Source organism: Lepidochelys kempii, chromosome 15 (genome assembly GCF_965140265.1).
Source record: "Lepidochelys kempii isolate rLepKem1 chromosome 15, rLepKem1.hap2, whole genome shotgun sequence".
Taxonomy (NCBI): Eukaryota; Metazoa; Chordata; order Testudines; family Cheloniidae; genus Lepidochelys; species Lepidochelys kempii.
The window spans coordinates 12,582,163-12,594,552 of record NC_133270.1 but is presented as its reverse complement, the minus strand read 5'-3'; the positions used below and the strand labels follow the sequence as shown (position 1 = coordinate 12,594,552).

At 39.2% G+C, this 12,390-nt stretch overlaps 1 protein-coding gene across 12 annotated transcripts in view; it reads right to left on the bottom strand.

Moving 5' to 3' along the window:
* Positions 1 to 2,033: 2,033 nt before the first annotated feature.
* Positions 2,034 to 12,390, bottom strand: part of SPECC1L (sperm antigen with calponin homology and coiled-coil domains 1 like) — a 114,403-nt gene continuing 104,046 nt past the window's right edge. For all 12 annotated transcript variants that reach the window (XM_073312791.1, XM_073312790.1, XM_073312799.1 and 9 more), the window contains one exon: positions 2,034 to 9,750. In XM_073312791.1, the coding sequence (XP_073168892.1) occupies positions 9,661 to 9,750 (90 nt within the window). In that variant the 3' untranslated portion in view covers positions 2,034 to 9,660. The remainder of the gene's footprint in view (positions 9,751 to 12,390) is intronic.

Genomic DNA, 12,390 nt, shown 5'->3' with positions numbered 1-12,390 from the left:
TGAGTAATATTACTGAGAAATAACAAAAGCATATTTATGAATTGTGGGACAGTTAGAAAGCACCCACTAGGGGCCCGCTCTGACTCACTGAGGGCTTGTCTTCACTATTGTGCTCCATCAGCGCCACTGCAACGCAGCTGGTGAAGACATGTTATGTCGCCAGGAGAGAGCCTCCTATCAACATAATTACCCCACCTCAATGAGAGGAGGGAGCTTTGTTGGCAGGAGAGCATCTCCCACCGACATAAAGCGGAGTCTACATTGCACTAAGTCGATGCAACTTATGTCACTCAGGGGTGTGTTTTTTCACAACCCTGCGTGACGCACGTTACATCGACTTAAGCGGTAGCGTAGACAAGCCCTGAGCCAGCCTTTCCTCTAACTTCAATGGGAATCAGATGGGACTCCAAATATCCACCTATATTGGTCTATACAGAATTTGGGAACCACATTTGCAGTAAAGATGGGCCCAACCAAAGTCCTAAATCCCAGCACCCACAAACCTTGGAACAATTGAGCCAGATTTCAGCTGTTTATATGTTTCAGATAAAACAGCATTCACAACTCAGTTATGAGCTAGTATGAAAGAGGCCAAATATAGTTCTCCTTGTTTGCCTCCTTCACAATGACCATCCGTTTACAGTAGTAAATTAAAAAATTGGTTCCTGCATTTATGTGGTAGTGAACACGAGCGTCATTTAAACAACTGATCTTGTGGTCACTGCTACTGAACGGCCCCCATCCTAGTCTGTTTATTTATCTCATTCACCTATTTTGTCCTGTACCCTGGAAGATCTTAGGGACCGGAATTGTCATCTATGTTTGTACAGGACCCAGCAGAACTGGTTGTGTCCTTTTGGTGCTCTACAGTATAAGCTTTTAGTAACAGAAAAAGCCAATCCTAAAAAAGCGGAGCTCAGATCCGCTTTGAAAATTTAAGCCTAGAGAAAAGAATGCTTATAGTGCAACAAAAAAATGCAGGACCGTGGTCACTCAACCCGCGCAGGGAACCAATTTTACCTCTCTCTAAAAAAAGCAAATTTGGGGACTTGGAGAAGTGAACCGATTTCTGTTTTAATCCATCTTAAACATATTATACACTCCAGGCTGCACTTCTACATATCACATTTAGCTACGTGTTCGGTTTTCGTGGCAGAGTAGCTAACATCCGTTTCTAATATACCTTATCACCAGGTTATCCAAGCACTGACCACACTTAATTAGCCCCAGACTCAACAGCATCCCTTAAAATTTTTTTTTTGCCCAACCAATTTTATAAATTTCAATCTTTAGTTATTGTAATCTTTTTGCATACAGCTGTGCAATGACACTCCTCGAAAGCAAAATCTGTAAAACAATACAGTGTTTTTGTAGCCTGGTTGGTCCCAGGATATTAGAGAGACAAGGTGGAGCAGGCAGTATCTTCTATTGAACCCATTTCTGTTGGTGACACAGGCTGAAGAAGAGCTCTGTGTAAGTTCGAAAGCTTGTCTCTCTCGCCAACAGAAATGGGTCCAATAGAAGATATTACCTCACTCATCTTGTTTGTGTAAAGCGCTGCTTCTTCTCCTGTGCAGCTATCCTGAGATAATCCCATCTTCACACTAATCCCCTTTAGGGAGGAGAGGATCACAGCAAAAGTAGGAATGGATAATAGCAATAGCTTATAACAAGAAAAAACAGCAATTCCCTTCTCTATCAATTGAATATTCAAGACCAGAACAATCCAATGTGAAGACAATACATCAACTACCCACTTTTATCATAATATCTAAGGATACCCATTACTATAGTACATAAACCCGTTAGGACAGATGCTTTAAGTTGTGCTGCTAGTGCTAAAATTCTGAGAAATCCACATACAAAAATCAGGAATTAGTTACACCCTCCCATGCATTACATATATGCCACACGCACGACTGTAAACTACCCCTTCTAAATATTGCTCCTGAAAGTCAGTAATGGTGACAGAATGGTACGAAAAGCTAACTGGATCTGAGTTTGTAGGCCCATCTCAGTCAATACAGTACACATTTTAATATCTGTAAAACTTTATTTCACAAACTTAAGAAGAAAACATGGTAACACTGGCAAATGGAAGGCATATATACTAAATACAAACGCAGAATACATTGTTTTGTATAAAGCAAATGCCCAGATCCTTAGTGGAACTTGCAAAACTAAAAAACACACTGTTCCTCCAAGGGCTTTAATTTAAAATAGGATTGCCAGCCTTGGAAGTCCCAATGATTACTGATTTTTGCCTTTCAAACTGGAACCAGGCTGCAGTCTAATTGAAACACATTTTGGATTCCTCCTCTGCTTCCAAGTCTCAGATCCAACTGGAAGGGAAGCTGAGAAAAGATACTATTTTTTTCCCCACTCAGACTGTAAGGTCAAATCTGTGACAACTATACACTTAAAGCTCAGACATTTCTTGAAGCCTTTTCAGTTGTAACAATAGAATGTGTGGTTTAAGAAAGAAGGGAAAGTGCTTTTTGCATAGAACTAGAACTGCTACCCTCACTCAACCCAATCACTGCTAGGGTGATCTGTCATGTTTCAAATGCACACAGAAATAAATAAAACTTAGGAAGAATGTATGGAAAGGTCTTTTTAAAATCAGTTTTGTTTTCATGATTCTTAAAAGCTATGGAACATTCCAATTCTCTCTAGAGCAGTTATGCCAACTGATAAGTTGTGGGCCACTTTGTAAGCAAATACAATGCTTGTGATGCCAGACTGAAGGAGATGGCAATAAAATTCTTTTATTCTTTCTCAACATGGGCTGGAGTGGGTGGGGATAGGACAAGCTTCCCACACTATTCTGCCAGTTATCTCAAACTGGAATTGAAGGTACCACTTCTAAGGGCCAGAAGATAGTTCAGTATCCATCCCTTTGGGTGGTGCCAATTAGTGTCACTCTGATTTCCTGATGTTGACCCCTGCCCGCTATTAACTGGATCACAGATTCATTTCATGTTGACCAAACAACCTTCAGACAGTCATTACTGGCCCAAGCTGGATTTGAACTGGCAATCTAGAGGGGAAATGCTCCATATCCCAGTTAGCAGTCTCATACTTTTCATTTGTATTAACCAATAGGAAAACTAAGGCTTTTTTTGTTCAAGCAAACTTTAGCAGATGAAACATGGAAGAGGTGCAAGTTTTAAAAGCAAATCTACATTAAACTAGTAAGAATAGATTGTAACAAACTGAATATTTAATGATACACATATTTAAAAATATTTTCGAAACACTCATGAAACACTATGTAATTTTTACATGTATAAGTTACTTGGGTATGTCGTCATGCATATGTCCCCCATTTCCTGAAATTCACCATAATTGTAAATACATATTTAGCTGAAAGAAGTGAAGCAGAGAGAGTGTGAGAGAGAGAGCGAGAGAGACATTTTGTGAAGTGGAGTTTTGAGCAAACGTTAACTGTTCCTTTGTTGCCAATACAGTCTACCCTTTAAAATCTTGGTTCATGACCTGTGTATAACACAGACTGTTAGGGCTCTTTTGCACCAATAACTGTTTGTTGTGCCATTCTAGCTACCAAACACACACACGAAGTGCATACGAGTAAAACTATACATATTATTCACTGGAAAGAGGAAATGCACGTAACATAACATGTTGCTTATTCACAGTGGAGTCACAGCGAGTCATTTTTAAATCTTTTCCCTCCAAGAAATCCAGTTCACATTCTAGCACTATATGCAAAATTCTCAGTTTAAAATTCAAAAGCATTAGAAAAGCACAGCGATTCTAAACCCATGACATTTCCTTTAGTTCCTATACCAAATACAAACTATTTCTTCAAAAATACTATTAAACAGAAGGATACTCCCCCGGTGAGAGCTTATATACCAAGTTTCAGCCTAGATTGAGTGATTTTGGCAACACTGCAAACCTCTGAAAATGGGGATGATTGTGGTGCCACAAAATATTCTGTAAGTGACTTGTCTATCGTTCTGCACGCAGAACTCTCACTGAAGTCGCTAGGAAATCTGCGTGCAACTCAACAGCAGATACAGCCCTGTATCAATTAGGGTCAGGAACCTCTCAAGTGAAAAATAAACCACTTTAAACGGGAGAAAAATGCAGAAGCATCCGGCTTCTGTAGCTAAGTATTATTCAAGTTTAGGTGTAGGCAAACAATTTCTTATGGAAGGAAAAGAATTACATATAATTAATTCAGAGACCAGGAGAGTAATCCTGTCAAGCTGAGACAGTTGAAGATCTTGCCACTGTAAAAGCTGGCAAGCATGGAATACACAAGAAATAAGAGACCCACTTCAATATTCTGCTTAATGGCCAAGCCCTTTATACAAAATTACATATAAAAAAGATCTTTTAAACAACTTAGACACCATAATGAACTAGTCAAATGTTCCCAGACCCTAGCACGCTGACCTTTTGACAGTTACCAAATGTACTCAACGCTGACCTAGTTATTACAGAAATTAAGAGCAGACAGAGCTGAACAAATTCTTAGAACTGTCCAGTAAACCCAACTGAACTCCAACAACAGATTTTATTTTAAATTAAACACTGCAGTTCACAATCCGTTCTACTGCAGCAAGCAACTCATTCTTTGAGCATAGGAACTCTCCCTGAGAAACGAGCAGAAAAACTACTCTAGGGGCACAGTCAGTATTAAATCCACATTTTTAGTTGGGGCCATTAAATTAGAAATGTCTAACACTATTTTCATTTATTGGAGAGTTAAGGATTTTAATGCAAAAGCACCAGACAAGCATTACAGTGAGATGTAAGCTCTATGTACGACATTTCTTGATGTGAGGGGGAAATAGGTGTCAACTGAAGAGCTGAAATGATCTGACTTATATTTGGCCAATCAACGTATACAGGCAAGTGGAAGCACAATGAACGGTGTCAACTCTGGGGCACAGAGATGACAATGACTTTAAAATGCAGGGTGGTGTCCACTTTCACAGGGATTCATGCCTTGGCCATTCAGCTCAGGCAAGGCACTGTAGCAGTAGCCAACAATGTGGTTTGGAGGGACATGAAATAAAAATAAGAGTCAAAGGTAAAAATCATTGATCACGTCAAGTCCGGAAGATCATAAAAACTTGGGGACAAGCAATTTGTGCAGATATGACGACGATAATGCCCTTTTCCACAGGTAGCCTTCTTGGGGCTGTGTCTTGAATCAGGGCAGAAAAGGACTACGGTTTTGACATTCTTGGAGCAAGCTGTGAAAGGGATGTCAGCTTGTCAATGGACAGGCAAGTAGGGCTCTTAAGACAACCATGAGTAGAACACAGCTGGTAAAACAAAATCTTGAAAAAGCATACGCTCCTATTTGTTAATTTAAAGCAGAGTTATGGGCCAAAAATTTCATACCTTTGTCAGAATTGCACAGAAACTAGAGATGCAAGAATAAAATATTCTGTTCTACCTTTCATATGAACAACAAAACTGCTGTCACTACCAGGTTCTTTATTACCTGGAATGGTTGATAACATCAGAGGTAGAATGGGTGGTGGGGCGGGGGCAGATGAGATTTGATGTTGAGGTCATTGACAGGGAACAAATATGAAACACCATAGAGATTTTGCTGTCACTGACAACTCCTGAGGCACATCTTTATAACGATTTAAACCACAGTTTTGCGCGCATCATATTAGATTTAGTGGGCAAAATTCTGCTCTGTTCATACGTGTAAAACAGGAGTAACTACTGAAGTCAGTGGTGTTCATATGGATTTACACCAGTGTAACAGCTGAATTTGGTTTCATTGCCCTGGCAAAGTTAGAGACCTCTCAAGGCAGACTGGTTGACTTTTCAAGAGCACAGAAAGATAGGGACAACATATTATTAAACTGGAGACATATATCACTCTCTGATAAATGCAATTTATAATTGGCAGAAACAATGTTTAATATAAATAAGGCAAAGAGTGACATTTTATTCTTTAACCAGGATATCATGTAATTATTAATACAACATTCTGGGTTGCCTCTCCATGGCTGCAGTTTCAATTAGAGGCTTTTGCTTAGAATTTCTAGCAGGTATTGCTGTAGTGAAAGGTCATTATGAGGTCCATTGAGTTACATGGCTAAAACTAATGGATAAGTGTTTTCAGTTAAACATACGAAATACCTGAAAACCCAATCAGTTGCGTCTCATCGATTCCAAAGGTTCACATCACCTTTTTATTGTTACTCTGGACATCAAAGAACTCTGGAGACCGTCTGTCTGAATATTAAAAAATAAGTTATTCCTCCTTTGATGCTAACTGAAGGTAAAGAAAAAGCTTCAACTGTTCATTCAGTTCGCCGCTGATGTACCATGAATATTAAACAAATCTGACACACCTGACTGGATACTGACATCTTTACATTCAATGGAATGTGTTTCACTTAACATTATCCAGACAGCAACAGAGCCAAAACTGCATAAAGACGTCCAAGCTGTTTTGGTTATGTGCACCTCTTACAGAGATGGACATGAATAACACAGACTACTAAAACACAGGCATTTGCAAGGCACATACTAAAATGCAATAAAAATAAATCTACCATATATTGTTTGGCATTTTAAGTACATTAAACAGAACAAAAATATCAAGTCAAACAGCACAAAGCTTGCACTCTACAATGTGTAACCGAACTGGCCCTTTCAGGGTGAAGTATGAGTTGGAACCATACTGAAGAGTATTATTTCTATCCAGAAAGGTTACATAAGTCATTCTTCCAATTAGCAAAAGGAGAGATTTGTTGTTTCCACCTTTCTGAACATTCTGTTACTGGGTACCAGGGTTCAGTTTGTTTTATTTCTTCCATCCCTTTCTTGAATATCCTTTCATTGTGTCAGAAGCACAGTATTCTATTTGTAAAGGCTCAGATGTGTGTCTCGGAAATTTCTTTATGGAGCCACATGCCTCTTTCCAGATGTAACTCCAATACCTGTGTACCATCAACACCAAGTATAACTTCAGACCAAACAAACAAACAAAAAAAACCCCAAAACCAACCCCCAAACAAACAAAAACAAAACCCACCAAAACAGACAGATCGCGCCAAGAAGCAATCTGTAGATTTCTTCATTTCTAATGAAGGTCTATGTTTATTATTTTAAAACTTCCATCTCTGCAGATTCTTAATGCTTCTATCATGTTGCCTAACTGGATATAGTTGAAAAACTGGAGCTCCCTTTTTATGGATGTTTACATGATCAATATTATTACAATTAACAACAGAGATTTCCAGGCAAGTAAAGTTCAGACACCACTTTGCAGAAAAATAGCTAAAATTAGCCCTTGGCTCAAACTATGTTAAAGAAATAGGTTACTAGTGAATTTAGAGTAAGGAGTGCTATCTTTTTAATTAGAATTTTTTTTCAATCTTAATGTAATAAATAAAATGATGCAACTGTAAATAGACAACTTAAATTCATAAGGAAAAGAAAACAGCCTCCCATAGCATAAAAGTGCAGAAATGGGATTTCAGCAGTTTGTGAAAGTGATAGTGTACATTTCCCACTTCTTTCTATTCAACTCTTATGAAGATATTTTTATTTGAAGTCTCTTCTGCAACCGTTTTCTCTTGGTTGCTGAGGATCTTCAAGCCTGTTTACTCACAGCCTGAGAATTTTTAGCTACTTGCCTAACATTAGCCTCCCAATCTGAGAGGAAGTAGTCACCAGAAACAGCTTCTCTGGAAACTTCTCCAAGTGTCCTCTCTTTGGACTAAATGGTTATTTACCAGACATTTAATAAACCCTTCCCCCATCACTAAAGACATTTGTTTTATTCCTTCCACTACAGACACTGATCAGAATTTAAGAGTTAGTTGAGCTTTATAATATAGGAGTTAAGAGGTGCGAGGTCTGTTTAAATGCCAGAGGCATGCTGAAATGCCCCCTCTTCAGATTGGTTACATTCTTCAGGGCTCTAGCTATTCTGACTGGCTATATAGTTTTAATTTGAATCAGTGTTTTTTCTATTCCTGATAGCACTAATAGTTGCCAAGCACAGTTGCATTCACTGAGTTGTTAACATCTATTCATTCAAACTGTCCATAAGAGTTATAGGCACACAATAGGAATAACAGAATCATTGTTTCTAACAGGGCTGTTGGTAGGTTAAGTGTATTTATAAAGGTGGTCATCAAATGAAAGCTTCAGCTCAACATTAGAGAGAGGCTCTTTCCTGTGGCTTAACTGTTGCTATCTATGTAGGGAAGTAAGAGGCAGGAACACAATGGTAGGGTGAAGGCCTCCTCTTGGTATGACAAGTACAGGATTACAAAAATCATTTTAACAACACACGTCAGTTTGCCACTAGAAATCCTTCTGAGTTCCTAATGTTTTGCACAGTGCCCTGGAGCTCCAGGGTCTACCAACTCAAGGATATTTAAGGCACTTGCTTGAACTCTTTTGCCTAGAGAGTTTTGCCACATGAACGGAGGGGCATTTTAGGAGAATACAATCTGAGCAGACCAAAGCTTTTCATTCTTTCCTCAGGAGCATTAGTCTTTGTGATACAATATTCCAGATTGGAACAGGATTACATAAAAATTAATTCCACTACAGTTCTCTTCATAGCATGTTTTGCTTTCTTTTAGTTAGACCAGTATCTGCAAGATCCAAAGAAAAGTGTACATGGAACACTGCAAAGCTGGACATCCCATTACTGACAATTATCTTCTCTGTAGAGGGAGAAATCCCACTGGCATAATTCCACCATTGAAATCAGAGACACTATGCTTGTATTGCTGGAAAGGAAAGATCGGCATTTCTATGTGTGCTATGCAGGCAAAGGAAGAAGGGGATAGAGACAAGTTCTACGAGGATAAATTCTTGATTAATCTCATTAGTTATAATGGAAGCACAGAAAATTATATGAAATACAACTCCTTGTAAATACAGTATACTCTTCAAGCCAGGAATTGTATGTGCTAGTCCTTATAATCCATTAGATAAAGTTGGAAGCCACGTTACTGTGTGACAGAGGTAGGCTTAAACAGAGCTTTACACTGAAGAGTTCTTCTGCGCCAGATTTGTCCAGGTGTTGAGAGCACTTTTCGTCAAGTAAGCCTGACAGAATAAAAGCTCCTTTCCCTTGAATATTGTGCACATTAGAGGAGGAAAAATAATGAAGACAGTAACTTCAGTTACTATTAAGATTTTTACTGTATTGGGGTGCAGTGTATATAAGGGTAGAATATTCACCCAGACACTGTGGTTTCTGATAGTAGAGAAAATTGATTATGATGCTGTTTCATCCTTTTCCTTCTCATAGTTCTAGCTGTACATTCAATCCTGTATATGCTACAGCATTATACACCTCAGTCTCTCTTACGGAAATACGAAAACTTCAAGAAGTCTGGATGTAAAAGCAGTTCCTAGAAGGCCAGTTTTATTAGGCTACGTAATTAATTTGGATAACTCAATACCATGGGATATGCCTAGTACACTGGTAACAAGTTATTGCTTCTAACCTGTGTTACAAGGTTTGTTGGCTGAAGCAGTTTGAGACAATCCATGATAGTGTCACTGAAGGTTGGGGGACATGAATGTTGCCAGATTTTAATGAATCTGGGATTAGCATTTCAGTCATGTTTCTGTCTGGCAGCTAGTGATGATTCCACCCTGCAAATCTTTTGGATTAACAAGGTTTCAGGTTTCAAAGTATTTGTAAATTGCTGTAACATACAGCATGACATTCTGCCAGTCTGGACGCTCAGTTCGCACCATTTCATTGATGTCCTGTCACAAAAAGAAGATCAAAATTATTAATTACCACCTTGCAAGTTCATGTCAAAGCAGTGCTCATCAAAGCTGTAAAGCTCCCACTCTGAGAAAAGCTTAGGGAAAGATCTCCATTTTGCTCAGCATGTCATTTGCAAAGTTCAGATGGTGAAAGGTACTTCACGACTTAAAAGTTTAAAACAGTTATTTCTGCGCCATCTGCAAAGGGCTACCATTTCATTGAAAAGCAACATTAACTTTGTGACCTGCAGTTCATGAGTCCAATATCAGAGTATACCTCAGGTTTCTTCTCATTTAATACTGCTAACAATAAAAACAGTTCAGTTTTGAAACACAAGAACCCCAATGCTGCAGTTAATGGCACGCATGCAGATATCTGCAACCGCACATGCACTTTCAATAGCAGGATCAAGGTCTAGCTTTGTAACAAATGTCCTGGCACAAACTTGCTCTCTAACGGTCAACCTTTTTACTTGGCACTGTCAAGCGTCACTTTACAACAGTATAGTGCAGTGGTGGGCAATCTGCGGCCTGCATGCAGCCTGTCAGGTTGCCCACCACTGGTATAGTGATTTCCAAGGTAGATGTTTAACTAGGAAAAATGAGCATTACCAAATCTAGTAAAATATGTAATCTGAAGGAGAGGCAAAACGTGAGGAGTTAATTCCTACCTCACAAAACTATGAACTGATCTCAAACTATTCTAATTATTTATATTGCACCATAAGTGCGTAAACAGATTTACAAACAATTAAGATGGATACATCTTCCTCCACAATCTACGCATGGAACCTGTACGCAAAGGAAGGGATTTTTAATAGAGTTCAAACAGAAATAGCAATTATTGTGTTAGAGTTCACTTTATGAAAGGAGCTGTGAGTAGTCAAAACACCCTGTTCAAGGAAAAACTGAAATAATTTTCCCTAATGTTACCCTCATTAACATTTGTAGACACAATGACCATTTGCCACACAAAACACACAGTGTATGCTGCATATACTGCTAACAAACTTTCCCTTTGAAAGATACAATTTCCTCTTATAAAATTTAATTCAGTTTGGATGTACCTGAGCCTATGAAAGTGTCTGCATGTGTAGGGATTACATTTTAAGATAGTTTTTGGTCAGCCAGTTCCAGGTATCTTGTAAAGTACACTTTCTAGTACCGTTATGTACTGTAATGTCAAGGGAGAGGAAACTGCCTGTGACACTCTGTACCTCGGGGGGGACACCCTACACTCCCATGTTCATCCTTATAAAATGATTGTGTGGTATCCAATGCAAAGTTGGTTATGTTGGGTGTCTTCGGAAGGCTCATGATGCACTGAGCATGGCTGTTATAGTGATGTTATAATAATTGTTACAGTAATGTTATAGTAAAGTTATACATTATATTTTGATGTATATAGTTATGAGGCTGAAAATGTATCCTCATGGCTTAAAGCAAGCCCGTGCAAAAACGCTCCAAGAACAGAGAGGTAGTTCACACCTCAGCAGGGCATGGATGAGACAAACCCAGCCCAGCCTCACAGGAACAATGGACACTGGCTTAGGCAGCAACAAAAGAATCTGTTAGACCCTGGAGGGAGTCACCCCCTTCCTTTGGGCAGTTTGGGACTGCAATGAGGTAATGCTCACCTGACCCTGAAATGGGGGGGGGGGGCAAAGCCCAGAGGGAAGAAAGGACATTATAAAAGGGAGAGACATTTTGCCATGCTCTCTCTCTCTCACACCTACATCTACAGACACCACCAAGCGACTGAAACGCTGAACAAAGGGGAGAGCTTGGCTGAAGGGCAACCAGCCAGCAGTGAGAAGCATATAAGTTGTTAAGGACATTGAAAGTATTAAGATCAGCTTAGAATGCATTTTGCTTTTATTTCATTTGACCAAATCTGACTTGTTATGCTTTGACTTATAATCACTTAAGATCTATCTTTATAGTTAATAAATTTGTTTGTTTATTCTATCTGAAGCAGTGTGTTTGGTTTGAAGTGTGTCAGAGGCTCCCCTTGGGATTACAAGCCTGGTACATATCAATTTCTTTGTTAAATTGATGAATTTATATAAGCTTGCAGCATCCAGTGGGCATAACTGGACACTGTAAGACGGAGGTTCCTATGGTTGTTTCTGGGACCGGACATATTGGCTAGTGTCATTAGCTTGCAAGTAGCAGGGAGCAGCTTACATGCCAGAGGCTGTGCAAGGGGGTTCTCGAACAGGGGATCTCACAGCAGATCAGGGTAAGGCTGGCTCCCAGAGTCAAGGACTGGAGTGGCCTAGCAGATCACTGGTCCAGACAACACCAGAGGGGAACATCACAATGCCATTTTACTGTAGCTAACTGCATGCTGGCATTTCTACAGCTGCTCTCAATAGTCTATTTTTATATCTGCATTTGGTAAAAATCTTCACATTTCAAAATCACTAACTTCTGAGGTATTTAAAAATTCTCAGTAGTTGCATCTCCATTGTGAACAAATACAATGGCTGGTCAGAGGTTTTGATAAGGATCAAGGAAAGTGCTATTTTTAAATGTCTGACTATATAGCATTGTGAATCGCTAACTCAATGGCAGCTTTGCTAGAATCCCAGTTACACAAGTCCTAATGAGTTATTTAAATTCTTTTTCTGGTCC